The sequence below is a fragment of the Tursiops truncatus genome, chromosome 3, assembly GCF_011762595.2.
Source record: "Tursiops truncatus isolate mTurTru1 chromosome 3, mTurTru1.mat.Y, whole genome shotgun sequence".
NCBI lineage: Eukaryota > Metazoa > Chordata > Mammalia > Artiodactyla > Delphinidae > Tursiops > Tursiops truncatus.
The window spans coordinates 104,551,474-104,566,208 of record NC_047036.1 but is presented as its reverse complement, the minus strand read 5'-3'; the positions used below and the strand labels follow the sequence as shown (position 1 = coordinate 104,566,208).

The window sequence follows — 14,735 nt, the reverse complement described above, 5'->3', positions numbered from 1 at the left end:
AAGGGAAGACAGCCCTCCACTAACTGATGCCCTGGAGCATTTCTAGCAGACTTTAAACACTCTGCTCCCGTGGAGGCTTGGGGAGAGAGTGGGCTGGTTCTCACACTAAAAAATGTCCAGATGAAGCTGACACTCCAATGGGTGTGGGCTGTGTAAGATGCGGGGCCAATGCAACCATCAATGTCAAGATGCAGGGCAAGATGGGACAGAGGAGCAAGTGCGGGAGGGGGCATGTGCTCTACTTAGAAAACAGAAGGCCTGAGAGGCCCCTTTGAAGGGGTTTGGAAGCGCTTTGCATTGAGGTAAATAGGAAGTATCAATACGAATGAGGCCCTTTTTGCCACCGATTTCACGGTCCACAAGAATCCAGAGTATACAGCTGTCAAGAAGTTAAGTGATAAAGTGATCTCAGATCACTTGGTCCTTGGCTGACTGTTAGTTTTTTCTTCTGCTTGTTTATATCTTGATGGTTTAAAAGACTGGACACATTCTAGGGAACCAATAAAAAGAAACTGTGGTTTTTGTGTGTATGTGTGAGCGTGTGTGTAGTGGAAGGAAAGGGGAGCAGTGTCCAAGAGCTGAGAAGAGTAATTCCAGGGAGCATTTCTGTGTTTTTTACCTATGTTATACAAGACTGTCAAAACAGAACTGTCAGCAGTTCTGCCCCCAAAAGACATTCGCTTGGGAAGATGGTAGGGTAGTAAGGATGACTACAGAGGGGTGGGCTAGGCAAGGGGATTAGAGGTAGGGTCTGGAAGGGACCTCTTCCCCACCCTGGTCCTCAGCTGATATGAGCTCACCCTGCTGCACTGCAATCTTAAGCACTGCCGGTTACCAAGTGACCACCACAGGCCAGGCACATACCTACCCCAGGTCCAGCGTGTCAGGGAGGAAACTGAGGCTTAGGGCCAAGTAAATTTTGAGTAGCAGTTCAAAGCCAGGACTCCTTGATCCAAAACTAGGGCTCTGTCCCCTCCCCAACAAAGGCTCCCAGAGGTACCCCTGAATCCAAAGCCAAGTATGTACAAAGGCAACACAGAAACACCCGGAGACTCTGACCACATGGGAAAGAACAAGTGGCGTTTGGGGGACTTTCAGTAATATGAAGCATATGACAGGGAGCCCACCCATAATGCCAAAGACAGAGCTAAAAAGCAAAATCCAAAGAGTTTTTGTCTTCGCTCTGCACTTGCCTTACTATTCCTTGGCGAGCTGAGTAACTTCGGATATCCTCGTGTGTAAATGGAGGTCCACCAGCCACACGTCTCCTGGGGCTCCAGCAAACACTGCAGGGAGACCTAGGCCTCGGAGCCTGGCGGAATGCAGAGCTTGGACCCTACCCCGTGAGAGAACAAGACTACAACCTCCCCATGGTCTTGGTGAAATGCAGCTGGGGAAAGCCCCAAGGAACCCTGGGGCTTAAAATAAGCCACAGCTGGCTTTATTCCAGGCTCTGGGAGGCTGGGGTCAAGATGGAGCACACCTGTGTAGCTAGTACGGCGTTGTTTGTGTGGAGGAGGGTGAGATACGACTTGGAATGGACCCCAAATCAACTTCCTTTAATGGCGGGCATTCACTTGGAGGCTGGTGGAAGATGTGTATGAACCTATCCACAAATCCAGAACTTGTAGTCCTTAGAGCGTATTCAGCCCTCATTTGTAGCCAAAATATTTTCCTTCCATATCATCAGATATCCTGGTCAACGTGCCGTACCCTCCATACCTTCCTTACGCTGAACAGGTAGCCGTTTGGCACTGGGCACACTGAATATCATTTGAAGCATACACTTTTCTCATCTCTGAGTACCGTCCCGTGAACATCTCATTGTGCTTTGCCTGCTCCCCTCTATTTTTTAAACTTGACGTTTAAACTTTTCTGATGTGCCCTGATTGTTCCCGAGCCCCTGGAACTCAACCAGGCAGCTCATGGCTCTCCTAGCTCAGCAGGGCTCCTTGTGCAGGACCAGTTGTTATTTACAAGTGTGATTCAGCTGTCGCTGTGCCTCTGAACACACAGGGTCGTTGTAGGATTTTAATTGCCATTTTCCTCTATATAATTAAAATGGAGTGAAAAAAATGGGATAGCCTCCAAAATCTGAATTAATTTCGTGAGTACTTCTTGAGGGGAAAAAATATGTATAAATATGATAATCGTTACTTGCTTTGCCTTCAGCAGAACTAGAGGATTTTACCTGGCTGAAAAAAATATATAGTCATTTTAAATGGAAGAAAAATTAGCCTGATACTCCTTGTGGCTGAGAATCAGAATTAATAACGTGGATGGGAAATGATAAATAACTCTGGATATCAATTTCAAAAAGAACATTGGGAACAAGCTGTAACTCTCTCTGGATCCAACTTGCCTTATGCTGGTCTGGGTTTTTTTCTTTCCATGGTTCATCGTTGGTGTTTACCCGTTTCTCAATAAAATGCCATAACCCCCAAATCAAAAATTCCTTCATGCTCGGAAACAGGCATTTCACCTGCTGACTCTGCTCTGTAAGCGTGACAATGAGCACGTAGCAGGGAAGAATGAAATGACAAAAAGAGAAGTCGTTTTTTTGTTTGTTTGTTTTTTTAATTCACTGGGCTCCCAGTGTTTCACTCTGCAGACTCATCAAGCACCTGATGGACATGTTTATAAAGACTTGGATGGTCACTTTATTTGGAATGACAAACTCTCTGCTCTACATAATGAGGTCAGTGAAGCATCCAGAAAAGAAATGTATAATTTGGTAGCTTGGGTCTGTAGGCACAGCCCTGCTGCGGCTATTTAAGTTTAATGAAGCAGCTATTTTGCCGCTAACACGCTCTTCGTGAATAGCCTCCTTGGTGCGTTTTTGAAAACTTAAGTGTTGCTGGTAATCATGTCCCAGCAATCTCCTTGGAGAGCCTTTGTGCCATGTTCTCAGAAGAAATATGCTGCTTTTACATGTTAATGGTTTTGAAATTAGTCATGTGCTCCATTTCCATTGGAAAGGAAGGTCAGTGTGTGATTTCTTACCTGCCTTCATTTTTTCTGAACATTCAGGATACTCTTAAGTCAGTCCATCAGCCATGCAGTGCACTGTCTGTTTATAACATGCCTGAAAAGCCAGGGAAATGTTCTATCAAAGAGCGATCCTATTCTCAGAGACTGTTCTTAGAATTCAAAGTCTAAAAATCCAACTCAGAGGGGAAAGTTCCTGGACAGGCCATTATTGCTATTTTTTCCCCTTTCAATCACTGACCGACTTGTATCATCCATTCCTTGGCCTCATTAGAGGAGGCCTTGCTCCCTGAGTATGCAGCTCCTCGAAGGAGACTAAAAGACATTTTCGAGATCCTTTTTGAGGCAGATTTGCTCATGTAAAACTAAGGTCAGTTTTCTGAATCCTGGAACAGCATTAATGATGCACAGCTCTGTGGGAGCAGAAAGCCGTCTAGCCATTCCATAGTTCTGCACTCTCATTCCCTCATATGTAGGGCATTGGGTGGTATCCCCCGAACTGGCAAGGGCATGATTGCTAGGGGGAAGGTGCCATGTCCTCATGGCTCTGCAGCCCTGGAGAGGGTCTGGGGAACACTCCATACTGTTTGGTGGAAATGTAAAGCAGGACTTGAAATGGTTAGACCCTGCACCACCAGAAACTTCCTAGGAATACCTAGTAAGTTCTCAAAAAATGCTTGTTTGAATGGATAAAATAATGAACGAATCCTTTGATTTGCTTTGTTGGCCAACTCTGGCTTTGGAGGTCATACAGGGCCCTTCCGGGACATACTGAGCACCTGAGGAGCCTACCTTTTAAAACCTCTGGAATTAGCATTAGGGTTGAATTTGGAGGTCCAGTCTGGCTCTAGACTGCCCCGCGGAGCTTGGGCCTGCTCAGACCACTGCCCATGCAGCCCACACGACCAGATTAGCACCAGGGTGCACACACCGTTATGCTCTTGTTTTCACCTTTAAATCCTGTGGGTAATTTTTATACCCAAATAGAGTTGCCAACGCACCAGGTACCTCCCCAAAATAGCCTTCTTATCCTACATCTGAGAGATTAAAGTTGACTTGCACTGAAAATGCAGTTCTGATAGAAGCAGGCTTAAAAAGGCAGCTGGGTGTGGCTTGTGTTTTCTTTTCCAGTGTATTTAGATTAGCTAAGATAATGGTAGCTGCTGGAAAAAATAGACACGAATACCAAACATAATAGCAGTTTTTCATCGGGTATCTGTACTAAACATTTTAATGGAAAAGGGCAACCTGTGTTGGGGGGTGTGAAGGTGACAGGTCTTGGGAGGGTGAGGAGACACAGGCTGCAAGCAAGACTCCCTTTGTGCTCCCCGCGGGGAGGGATGGAGTGGCACAAGGTCAGGGCTCAAGTGTGACCCAGAGGGAGCAGTGGGTACAAACTGACCAGCCACGGAAGAGAGCAGTTACACAAGACGGAAGAGATGCAACCCAGGCCAGGAAAAGAGCAGGAAAGGTTAATATAGTAATAAAATGCGCATGTGCATGACTGCCTGTGCACGGCTCATTCCAGCTTCCAGAGCACGTTCACATGTCTCATCTTATTTGAGGCCTCACAAACAACCAGATGAGCTGGCTCAGGAAGTATCAATACCCTAATTTCAAATGCAAGTAATCTCAGCAAAGTCGGAGAGACTGAATGGTTTACGCTGGCGTGTGGTGAGCCAGGGTGCAAGCTTGGGTGTCCTGCCTCTGAGAACAGAGCCTTGCCCATAACTCTGTGGTCCTTATGGAGGTTCGGGGGCTGTGAGGCAAGAGGGCTGCACAGGTGAGCGGGGCTCTCTTCCCTGCCCTTCCCCCTCGTCCTCTGGACACATCCTCATGATGCCAGCCATGTTCCCATGGAAATCACTTACTGACAGCAGAAACGCAGCCACAGTTAGGTGCAGCCTGGTTGGGTCCTTGCTTTTATGAAACTGTACTCTGTCCTTTAAAGGGGTCACAGTTTCACAGACAGGCCTTTTTATCTTTACCATTGTCTAATCAGGCTTTCACTTCTGTAGCCACTCCTTCCTTTTCTATTTGTCTCCCTCTCATCCACCTATTCCCAGCCCTCCCACTGAGTGCAGCTGAATTTGGCCAGTGCCAAATCATGCTTTATTCTCAGCCTGAGGAATTACATAAGGTGTGAAGCCTGGCCAACAAAGAACTCCTCCCATCAGTGTAATTTGAGGTTTCAAGTGTCTATGGACACCACTCCCTCCCAGCATCATGTTTTTTGTCCTGAGAAATCCCAGAGAGCAGCGCTCTTGGGTGGACTTCCTAGGGGCGGTATTAATAAGAAAGCGGTCAAATGGCACTTGAAATTTTGCGGAAAGATCAGTGGAAGACCAGTGCTAGGCTACAAACCCACAGCTCAGCTCTTTCTAGCATCCACGGCAGCAGCCTGCTGTTTTCCCAGGTGGCTCTGAAAGAGACAGGGAAATGCAGTGGGCCATTTGTCACTGCCTGAGGTGCAACACAAGCATGCCAATTGGTGCCCGCAGCCTGCAAGGCCCACTCCTGCCCCACACCTTGATCTCAGCCCCTGGGCTGCTTCTTTTTTTTTTTTTTCCCCAGTCGCACCACACAGCACGTGGGGATCTTAGTTCCCTGACCAGGGATTGAACCTGTGACCCCTGCATTGGAAGCACGGAGTCTTAACCAACTGGATCACCAGGGAAGTCCCCCTGGGCTGCTTCTTTTTTTTTTTTTTTTTTTAATGGTACGCGGGCCTGTCACTGTTGTGGCCTCTCCTATTGCGGAGCACAGGCTCCGGACGCGCAGGCTCAGCGGCCATGGCTCACGGGCCCAGCCGCTCCGCGGCATGTGGGATCTTCCCGGACCGGGGCACGAACCCGTGTCCCCTGCATCGGCAGGCGGACTCTCAACCACTGTGCCACCAGGGAAGCCCGCCCTGGGCTTCTTTTGACTGAGGTTGGGGAGGTGTGCTTCCTTCTCTCCTCCTCCACCTGATTTGATTCCCTCTCTGGGGCTGAAACCAACTCAGTGCTTCCCACCAGGATCGAGGTGCCCATCCTCTGTGTAGTCCCTCCCACCCCACTTTCAATTCAAGACATGGTCTTCGAGGAGTGTGCGGACTCACCCTGTCGTGCAGGACTTAGTATCTCAGGGTTATTCTGGTGTGTGCTGGTCAGTGGAGGTGCTGGCGTGTTCTTCAGTGAGTGCTGGACTCGAGTATCATTTCAATCCTAAGTTGGGTTCAGGGTTCTGCAGAGATGGCATGAGGGAAAGAGCCAGGGCTTGCTTGCAGAAGAAGGCAAGGTTGAGGAGCCTTTTATTTCTTTATGCCCAACTCAGTGCCTGGCACTCTCTGTGAATGGAATAAACTGATCAGATGGTGGGTAATATCCCTTTCACCTTTGAGAAGACAAGTGAAATGAAGAATATCAACCAGAAGTGAAACTACAGTTTTAAGGAAACTCTACTTCCAGAACTGGTTTTTTTTTTTTTTTTTTTTTTTGCAGTATGCGGGCCTCTCACTGTTGTGGCCTCTCCCGTTGCGGAGCACAGGCTCCGGACGCGCAGGCTCAGCAGCCATGGCTCTCGGGCCTAGCCGCTCCGCGGCATGTGGGATCTTCCCGGACCGGGGCACGAACCCGTGTCCCCTGCATCGGCAGGTGGACTCTCAACCACTGCGCCACCAGGGAAGCCCTCCAGAACTGTTTTAAGGGCATTTTATTGCAAATTTAGGTCAGACATTTAGAACAACTTCCTTTGGTGAGGACTTAATCCAGTCTAGTTATAAGTGAATGAACTTGGGAACCTTGTGTGTCTGAGTGGCATTCCCCTCACTAAGGGCGGCCTCACCGTTGACCAGCCTGGCCTCCTTTTCTCACTCTGCATCCCTTCTCTGCCTCCTTCCAGCTCCGTGGAGTGGAAGGAGGGAATGCTTGGCCCTCTGAGCTGGAGTTAATGCAAAACCCGAAAATAGACTCTCAGACTGCACCCAGACATAATGATTCCGTGAGGCAAGAAGGTCACTGTGTCTGCTTTTCCTGCCAACACACCCCTGGCTCTTAATCTGTGGCTGCCTTGTGAAGCAAGAGAGCTGTGCCAGGAAGTTACACTTTGTGACTGTGAGGCATTATGAGAATTTAAAATCATGTCAATGGGGATTTATAAGGGCAGGCCAGGGGACAGGGGTTAGACACAGATTTCGAAGCCGACCTTTGAACATCCTTTTTGTTCTGTGGCCCCAGCTACAAATCAACTCCACCCTGCCAACCCTGCCAAAAATTAAAAAGTTTACTGTGGTTATTCAAGTGGTGGGGTTTTGAGTGATTTTTATTTTCTTTGTGCTATTCTATACTTTCTGTAACGTATATTCTTGTTTTTGCAATGTGGAAAAAAAAAAAAAGCAACAAATCCTATTTAACGAGGAAAAGTATACTAGCTAATCATCTCATTGTGTTTCTTGAATGCTTGGTACCTGGGGGTTGAGAAGCCCACCGGAGTCGTGACAGTGACATGGAAGGGGCAGCCCTGCCTCTGCCCCACATCAGGCCTAAGACCAGGGCTGGTGTCCACAGCCCTCGCCCCATTGCCAGGTTCCAAAGGGCTCCTGGAAGAGGCCAGACCGCAGACCCTGAGAGGACTAGAGGCAGCCTAGGAGAACAGGAAAGGGAGCCAGCCAGACACCTCGGCAGGAAGGAGGGGATTCCGTTCCCATCCAATGGTCAGGCCTGTGGGATATGTGCTTGTCAGCAGGGACAGTGTCAGCTCAAGTTCATCTGGAAACACTGCGTTCTCCTCCTGAGAACGTACAGTTGCTGCACATTGTTCTGGAAGTTGGGCAGATCCTATTTTCCAAACCTGTAAGAGTCGAGTAAAATGTAACAAATATCTGGGAGAAAATAACCCTTTGAGGAATTCCAAACATGCTCTTAGGGTTGGGAAGCAAATTTATTTAGACTTGGGGCCTTGATCACCCAGACTGGTTATTGATGGGAACTCAGTCTATCCATCAAGCCTGCCACTGTCCACTGAGTCCAGGCTGTCCCAGGCTCAGGAGCTCGAGGTGAGCAGACTGGGCAGAGATGGTCCGTACGGACCATGAAACGGTGTCCTCTCACCTTTAGACATAAAGAATTCCTCCTGCAAGTTTCTCTTAAGTCCTCTATTTCTTACACATCACGTGCAGCTCTATTATTGGATGCAGCGGGGTTCCTTACTCCACTGGATCTGAAGGCTTTGAACTTGAGGTCAAGTTCAAGCCCACAGCACACAGATTGGGAACAGAATTTCTTGCACTCTGTGTGGTAGACTATGTGTCAGCGAGGTAAGGCCCTTATTAAGAATGGATTATTCTTCATAGGTGGCAGAGATCTCATTCATCAGTTTCTTGCATTTGCCTGTGTGTTCCCCTATGATAAGGCAAGTGTCCCTGGATTTTAAGTGGTACACAAAAACCCAAAAACTTAGTACTAATGTATTTATTGTAATGTCCTTTACAAATATGTATAACAAGCTCATCAAACTTATCATTTCATGAATAACTTTAAGACAAGGCTAAAATAGGTTAACTTTTTAAAGGAAAGTAATTTTCAAGACACATTGAGCAGATACTTGTGTTATGGAACACAGATATGGGAAAAGTCAGAAAGGTGGTGCATTTTTTTTTTTTTTTTTTAATTTTGGCTGCACCGGGTCTTACTTGCAGCATGTGGGATCTAGTTCCCCGACCAGGTATCAAACCCAGGCCCTCTGCGTTGGAAGCGTGGAGTCTTAACCGCTGGACCACCAGGGAAATCCCCCCAAGCGGTTTTAATAATGGTTCTAGTAACGTTGAGAGAGTGTTAACGAAGACTTACTGCTTCTCTGGCCCAGAGTGCGAGAAGTGCTTATCTTCGCTTCAGATCTGGCTGCAGGGCCATCGTGCCCTCCCCTCTCTGATCCTCGATGTTTACGGACACTGACATGCTCGGTGTCCTGTTCATAACCACGTCCACTGTCTCTTGTGGGCTGAGTGTGCGCATGCGTTTTAAATGGTAGCAAGATAATGTACGGCGTCTAGGCCACCCCTGTTATTTCTATTAAATAATGACATGATGATGGTGGCCTGTAATTGTCCATTTTCTATTAACCACCCTGACCAAGTAAACTGTTTTCTGATCTCTCTTAGATGGAAATCCTGTATGAATGTGGAAGCCATTAGCAGAGTAATTGCTGTCCGTTACCATGACAACCAGCCGCTGCAGTCACCTGCCCGAAGTGCTGCCAGACTGCACCAGTTCAGCTGCACCCGTGGTGAAGACCGTGGAGGACTGTGGCAGCCTAGTGAATGGGCAGCCGCAGTATGTCATGCAAGTTTCAGCCAAGGACGGGCAGCTGCTTTCAACAGTAGTGCGGACCCTTGCCACCCAGAGGTAGTACCACCGTTAAAATCAATTCGGAGGGCTGTCAGATGGGAAATGCTACAGGGAATGTAATTAGTGCTCAGGTCTTTGTGTCAGGTGAGAGGAGGTACTGGGAGGGGAAAAAAAAAAAACTACACATGTTCTGTCATGGCCGTTTCTATAGCAATGGGGCAAAAAGATAAAACTCACGTTGTGGACGTTTCCGCTTAAAGTCACACTTGCAGAGAGGCAGGCAGGGGAGGATCCCACAAGACACAGGGTTACTTGCTTAACATGTGTTATGTTGACCTTACTACGGTAATTACATTTTCGTTGTCTCCAGGTGCTAACAAAGGTAGCCCTTTGTTATAATAGAATGAAGGAGGCCCCTGGTTTCAGATGACTGAGCCAAAGTGATTGGATACGTGGGCAAAACTTTTGAAGTGACGTTCTGACGTGCACACTAATCAGCATGCCATGATGGGGGCTGTCCACAGCTACTTCCTGGGGGAGTCTCCTCTGACACATCCCCACATGGGGGCCTCTTCTGCTGCTTCCTCCTTCGCTCTCCCTGCATCCCAGCCACGATCCTTCATACACACTCTGCCCCGTGAAGTATCATTGTCTCCCCCAAGTGATAGACCGGAGCCAGAATGAAGGCTCTGAGCAGCCCGGAGACGGCTTATCCAGGCCGGCACTTTGTCCCTGGAGGTCTCCTCTGGTGCTCTTGCTGCCCACTGGCAGGTTGAGAGCCACAGGCTGCCTGGCCACTAGGTACTCCTTGGCTTCTCCATTAGTTTCAGAATGGGTAAGTGGGATTGGGACTTACGACTGTAAAATACTGGACTTGTCCATTGGTTTCAGTGCTGACACTTCCGGCCCTGAAACTTTGGGTCAGTCACTCAGACCTCGACTGCTGACCTTGGTCTGAGCAATTCAGCCAACCCCTCCGGTGCAGATACAGGCCCACCTACGTGCCCCTGCAGCAGGACTCCTCGTGACACCACAACATTCTCTGTCCCCCCTCCTAGCCCCGGACGTGGTGGCCACCAGACATGGACTCACACACCGCCACATGTTGTAAACATTATCCATGTGCCACCTACTTTCAATCCGTGCGGCTATTGCAAAGGGAAGAAATAGGAAAAAAAAAGAAAAAGGTCAATATATATTTTTCCACCTCTGGGAAAACTTGTAACAATCGGTTAGGTAGAACTCAGTATACGATGAGGCAGTGAGCATCATTGCTCTGCTGTGAACTGAGACGGATAGTTATCTGTCTGCATATGCCCCCATCACCCTCGAGCCATCAATCACCTCATCTGATCAGGAAGAACAGTCTGCAGAGCTGAAACGACTGAGACCTGTGAGCCGATGTGCGTGTGTGTGTGTGTGTTCTACCACGTAGACACGTAAACCAGAGCTTTTACAGTTTTACACGCATTTGGTTCAGGGTGAATGACAGAGGCCAGTAATAATGAGAGAAAAAAGTCAACTCTTTAAACTTTCTTTTCCCACCCCTGGGCATGAGGGGGTCTTTTGGCAAGGGGGAAGGAGATCCTTTCCTCTTTTAATTCCCTTTTAGCCTTCACTCATTCCCAGGATCATCCCCAGAAAGGCCTTTCCACAAAGATGGAGTCAAAGAGAATGGTGGGCATAAGCCTGGAACACTGTCATCTCTGGGGGACAGGAAGAGGCGGAGAGGGTGGGTAAAGAGTCTGGTCCTTGGGTTGGCGCATACAATGATGACATTTTAAAATCTAATACCCAATAAGGACCTCTAGCAATATAAGATGACATTAATCAGAGAGGGATAGTCCTCCAGTATCCATTGAGAAGTGAGGCCATCTTGGTTTGAGCCTCCCATTGGCCTCTGACTTATGTGATGAGGGCCATGTTTTTTGATTTTCCCTAACCTGAGTTTTTCTACAAGTGAAAACAGTTACCATTAACTAGGCACTTACCACGTGCTGGTCCCTCTTCTAAGCTTGTAATCTGGACTATCTTTTCTCATCCTCACAGTCGCCATCTGAGGAAGGCACCATGCTTTGTGCCCATTTCACAGATGAGGAAACTAAAGTCCAGAGAGATGCTGTAACTCACCCAAAGGTAGCCAGCTCGTGAGCAGCAGAGCTGGGGTTCGAGCCCAGGCAGCTGTACTCCAGAGCCTGCCTCACAAACCACTACCCTGTGTGTCCTCACAGAATGTGCAGGGGTGGTGTTTCCAAGTTAAAGGCCAAGCTGTGGACTGAGGCCACCTTGGTAGCACGTACCATTCCTCACTTTCAGCTTACGGTCCTCAGCGTCCCAACGTGCATCCTAGGAAAGCTCCAAGGACCAAGCTGCCACAGCGTCGTGCTCTGGCTCAGACTGCAGTTCTGTGTGGCAGCTTCAGGGCTGGCCGCCAGTCTGTTTCCCTCCTCTCACTTGCCTATCCCACTGAAAGAAGAAAGGAAAGGAACCTCTGGGCATTCAAAAGTGTCCCAGCCTGGTTCAAAAGATGCAGCTTGTCTAGAAACTACAATTGGTGTCGTTTCAAAACAACTTCTTAATAGCTAGGGATGATTTTTATTTTTTGATCGGTAGTTTGCCTGAACTACTTCGATGTCTAAGGTAAGATTAACACATTGCTCCTTTTCACTTGCTTATGACCCTGGGCCCACCTGCTCTGGTATTGGTCACCCCCTATTTCTTTGTATTGACAGAAGTAGATGCCCAAGGACCCCAGCTCCCACTACCGAGTGCCAGTGTAGATCTCGGGTTGTAAACCAGGTGTCTGTTCTGAGCAGCTGCCTCGGGTGAGGGTCCGAAGGACACAGAGCCAGAGGACCACGGCATGGCAGTGGTTTCCAGCCCGTTACCAGCAGGTGCCCCTTCTTCTCTTGCAGCCCCTTCAATGACCGGCCGATGTGCAGGATCTGCCACGAGGGCAGCAGCCAAGAGGACTTGCTCTCTCCATGTGAATGTACAGGGACCCTGGGGACAATTCATCGGAGCTGCCTGGAGCACTGGCTGTCATCCTCAAACACCAGCTACTGTGAACTCTGCCACTTCAGGTTTGCAGTCGAGCGCAAACCCAGGCCGTTAGTGGAGGTCAGTAATTGGGGCACGTCTTGAAAACTTAACTCTAATGAGCAAATGATGTCTGCTTTTATGCCCAGATCACAAACCCTGTGCAGCTTCACTGAAGCACAGTAATAGCTCTGTGTGTGTGTGTGTGTGTGTGTGTGTGAGAGAGAGAGAGACAGACAGACAGACAGACAGACAGACAGAGCCAGCACTAAGGAGCCAACAGTAGAAAGGTGACCTCCACAAGGTGGAGACGAGAGAGTGGGAGAAATCAGTGTGAGAAGGGACGTTTAGAGACTTGATCTCCATTTCCCATTCCTGTGACGTGGAGCAAACAGATCAAACACTGTTCTCTTTGCACACCATCTGCTCACCTTGAAGCAACAGATAAATGGGCATTTGGGTTGCCTAGTCTGAGAAATCTTTGTGAAAAAAAATAGCGGCATTGTATAATGCATATAGACCTAGACTTCTGGGTTTGAATAGTAGGTAAGTGACTTCAGCTATTGGAATTACTATGAGGGTTAAATGAGTTAATATTTATTATACACTTATAATACCAGATACATGTTCAAGTGTTTGAATAAGAAAAGTCTCAGTCTCTCCTAGGAAATTACATGCAAGCTTTTTTCAGCTAATAACCTGAATCTCTTTTCTTAAAGAGATTCTTAGGATTGGAATCTCTTTTCTTAAAGGTGGTGCTGTCAACTCAGCCATTAAAATGTCAGGACATTCCTTTTCCTATTTTAGGGGCCATATGATGCTTCTTTAGACCCAGGGTCTGGTCTTGTATTAACTGGGGGAATTGGAAAAAATTATTAGATTATTTTTGCCTTCTCTCGTACCTAACTTCTAGTCAATCAAAACTTGGATATCGGCAACAAGAAATATTCTAATACATTATGAAGTATAGCTAGTTGAAAGGGATCAACACATTGTGCCTATAATCCGGTCAGGCTGATAACCTCCTCCTTATTTCAGCAGCTGACCCAGTGGAACTTTGACATTAAACTGAGCTAGAAATCAAGAAGCCCTTCTTGGAGGCTATTTAAAATGGTGTATTAGCGCCCTGGCACTAAGACTCTATAGGGAGCTCTGCTTAAACATTCTTTTGGTTTTGACCTTGAAAATTTAATCAGGACCTGTAACTGGGGCCTGTTTTAACTATGACTTGCTTGCCAAATGGCACAAAATTTATTTGACTTGCCCCAATAAACACTATGCTTCTCTTTAAGATTCTGGATCAAGTGACCTCTTAATTTAGGCATCTTGCTCCTTGACATCCACTTCCAGAAATTTGTTTTTGTAGAGTGCTGTGAGGGATTTGGCCCAATGCCGCATTCATTGGGATTTGCATTTCAGAACTTCTCTGCAGAGGGGGAAATATAATTAAATAATAAACAAAGGAGGTGCAGACTTCCAAGCCCAGTGGCAAACGTTAAAAAGAAGCCTATTTCTCCTTTCCAGAAACTTTCTGGAACCTTCCCAAGTTGATATTGCAGCTTCGTCCAGGGAAGCCGACTTCCCAAAGTAAGGAAACCCTGCTTTGAATGGGCTGCATCCAGTGGTCTTTTTTTTACCGGTCTATCCCCAGTAAAGAAGACTTTTGCTTGGTAAAAACCCCAGTGTGTGTATGCATAATACAATAGATAACAAAGGAGGGGGTGTATGTGCGTGCGTGTTAGATAACACACATGTGTGAACCTTTTCAGTCTCAGAGAGGGACACGTACCCCAACACAGAGGTTTCTTCAGAGCTGCTGATGTCAGGCTATAGACAGACTCCAGCATCTTAGGCAACTGTCATTAAACAAGGAAACGAGGCAAATGACCTTGAGAATGTGTGAGGTGCTCTGCAAGATTTAGGGCCTCGCCTACAAAAACTTCACCCAAACGGTCACTGGTGGTGAAATTTTCATTGCACCAATGGAATGTGACATTTTTCAGAGTTAATGATGATTGAACAAGTTGAAAGTGAAAGGCAGACCTTCTCAAGCCGGGGAGGCTGGCCATTTGATCATCCCATGGCGAAATGAACTTGCTGTTTGACCACAAGCAATAAAAAGAAGTTGTCTTTGGTTTCTCAGCTGGAGGACAAATGAGAACCAGGTGCAGGCAGATTTTTAAACAAATGACATTACTAATTGACTTTTATCCTCTTACCAAAGGGTGGGTTTATTCACAGTGAGCATTGCTTCCCAATATGTTTACCTCTAGATGAACACGAATCTTTTTAGTAAATCAGCAAAGCCTGCCTATTTGGGTTAAGCATTAGGAGTATTGTTACTTTATTTCTCATTTTCACTCTTTTGATTGCTTTCATCAT

The 14,735-nt window shown here is 47.3% G+C and overlaps 1 protein-coding gene across 6 annotated transcripts in view; it reads left to right on the top strand.

The window, feature by feature from the left end:
- MARCHF3 (membrane associated ring-CH-type finger 3) overlaps positions 1 to 14,735 on the top strand; it is a 148,827-nt gene that overhangs the window by 102,180 nt on the left and 31,912 nt on the right. For 5 of the 6 annotated variants that reach the window (XR_004525866.2, XM_073802468.1, XM_073802470.1 and 2 more), the window contains 2 exons: positions 9,128 to 9,371; positions 12,230 to 12,434. Coding sequence is in view for 5 of the 6 variants with exons in the window: in XM_073802468.1 (XP_073658569.1) it covers positions 9,184 to 9,371; positions 12,230 to 12,434 (393 nt within the window). In the remaining variant the exon portion in view is untranslated. Of the gene's footprint in view, positions 1 to 2,596; positions 2,699 to 9,127; positions 9,372 to 12,229; positions 12,435 to 14,735 lie in introns of all 6 variants that reach the window. The other variant, XM_073802469.1, reaches the window with a different exon arrangement.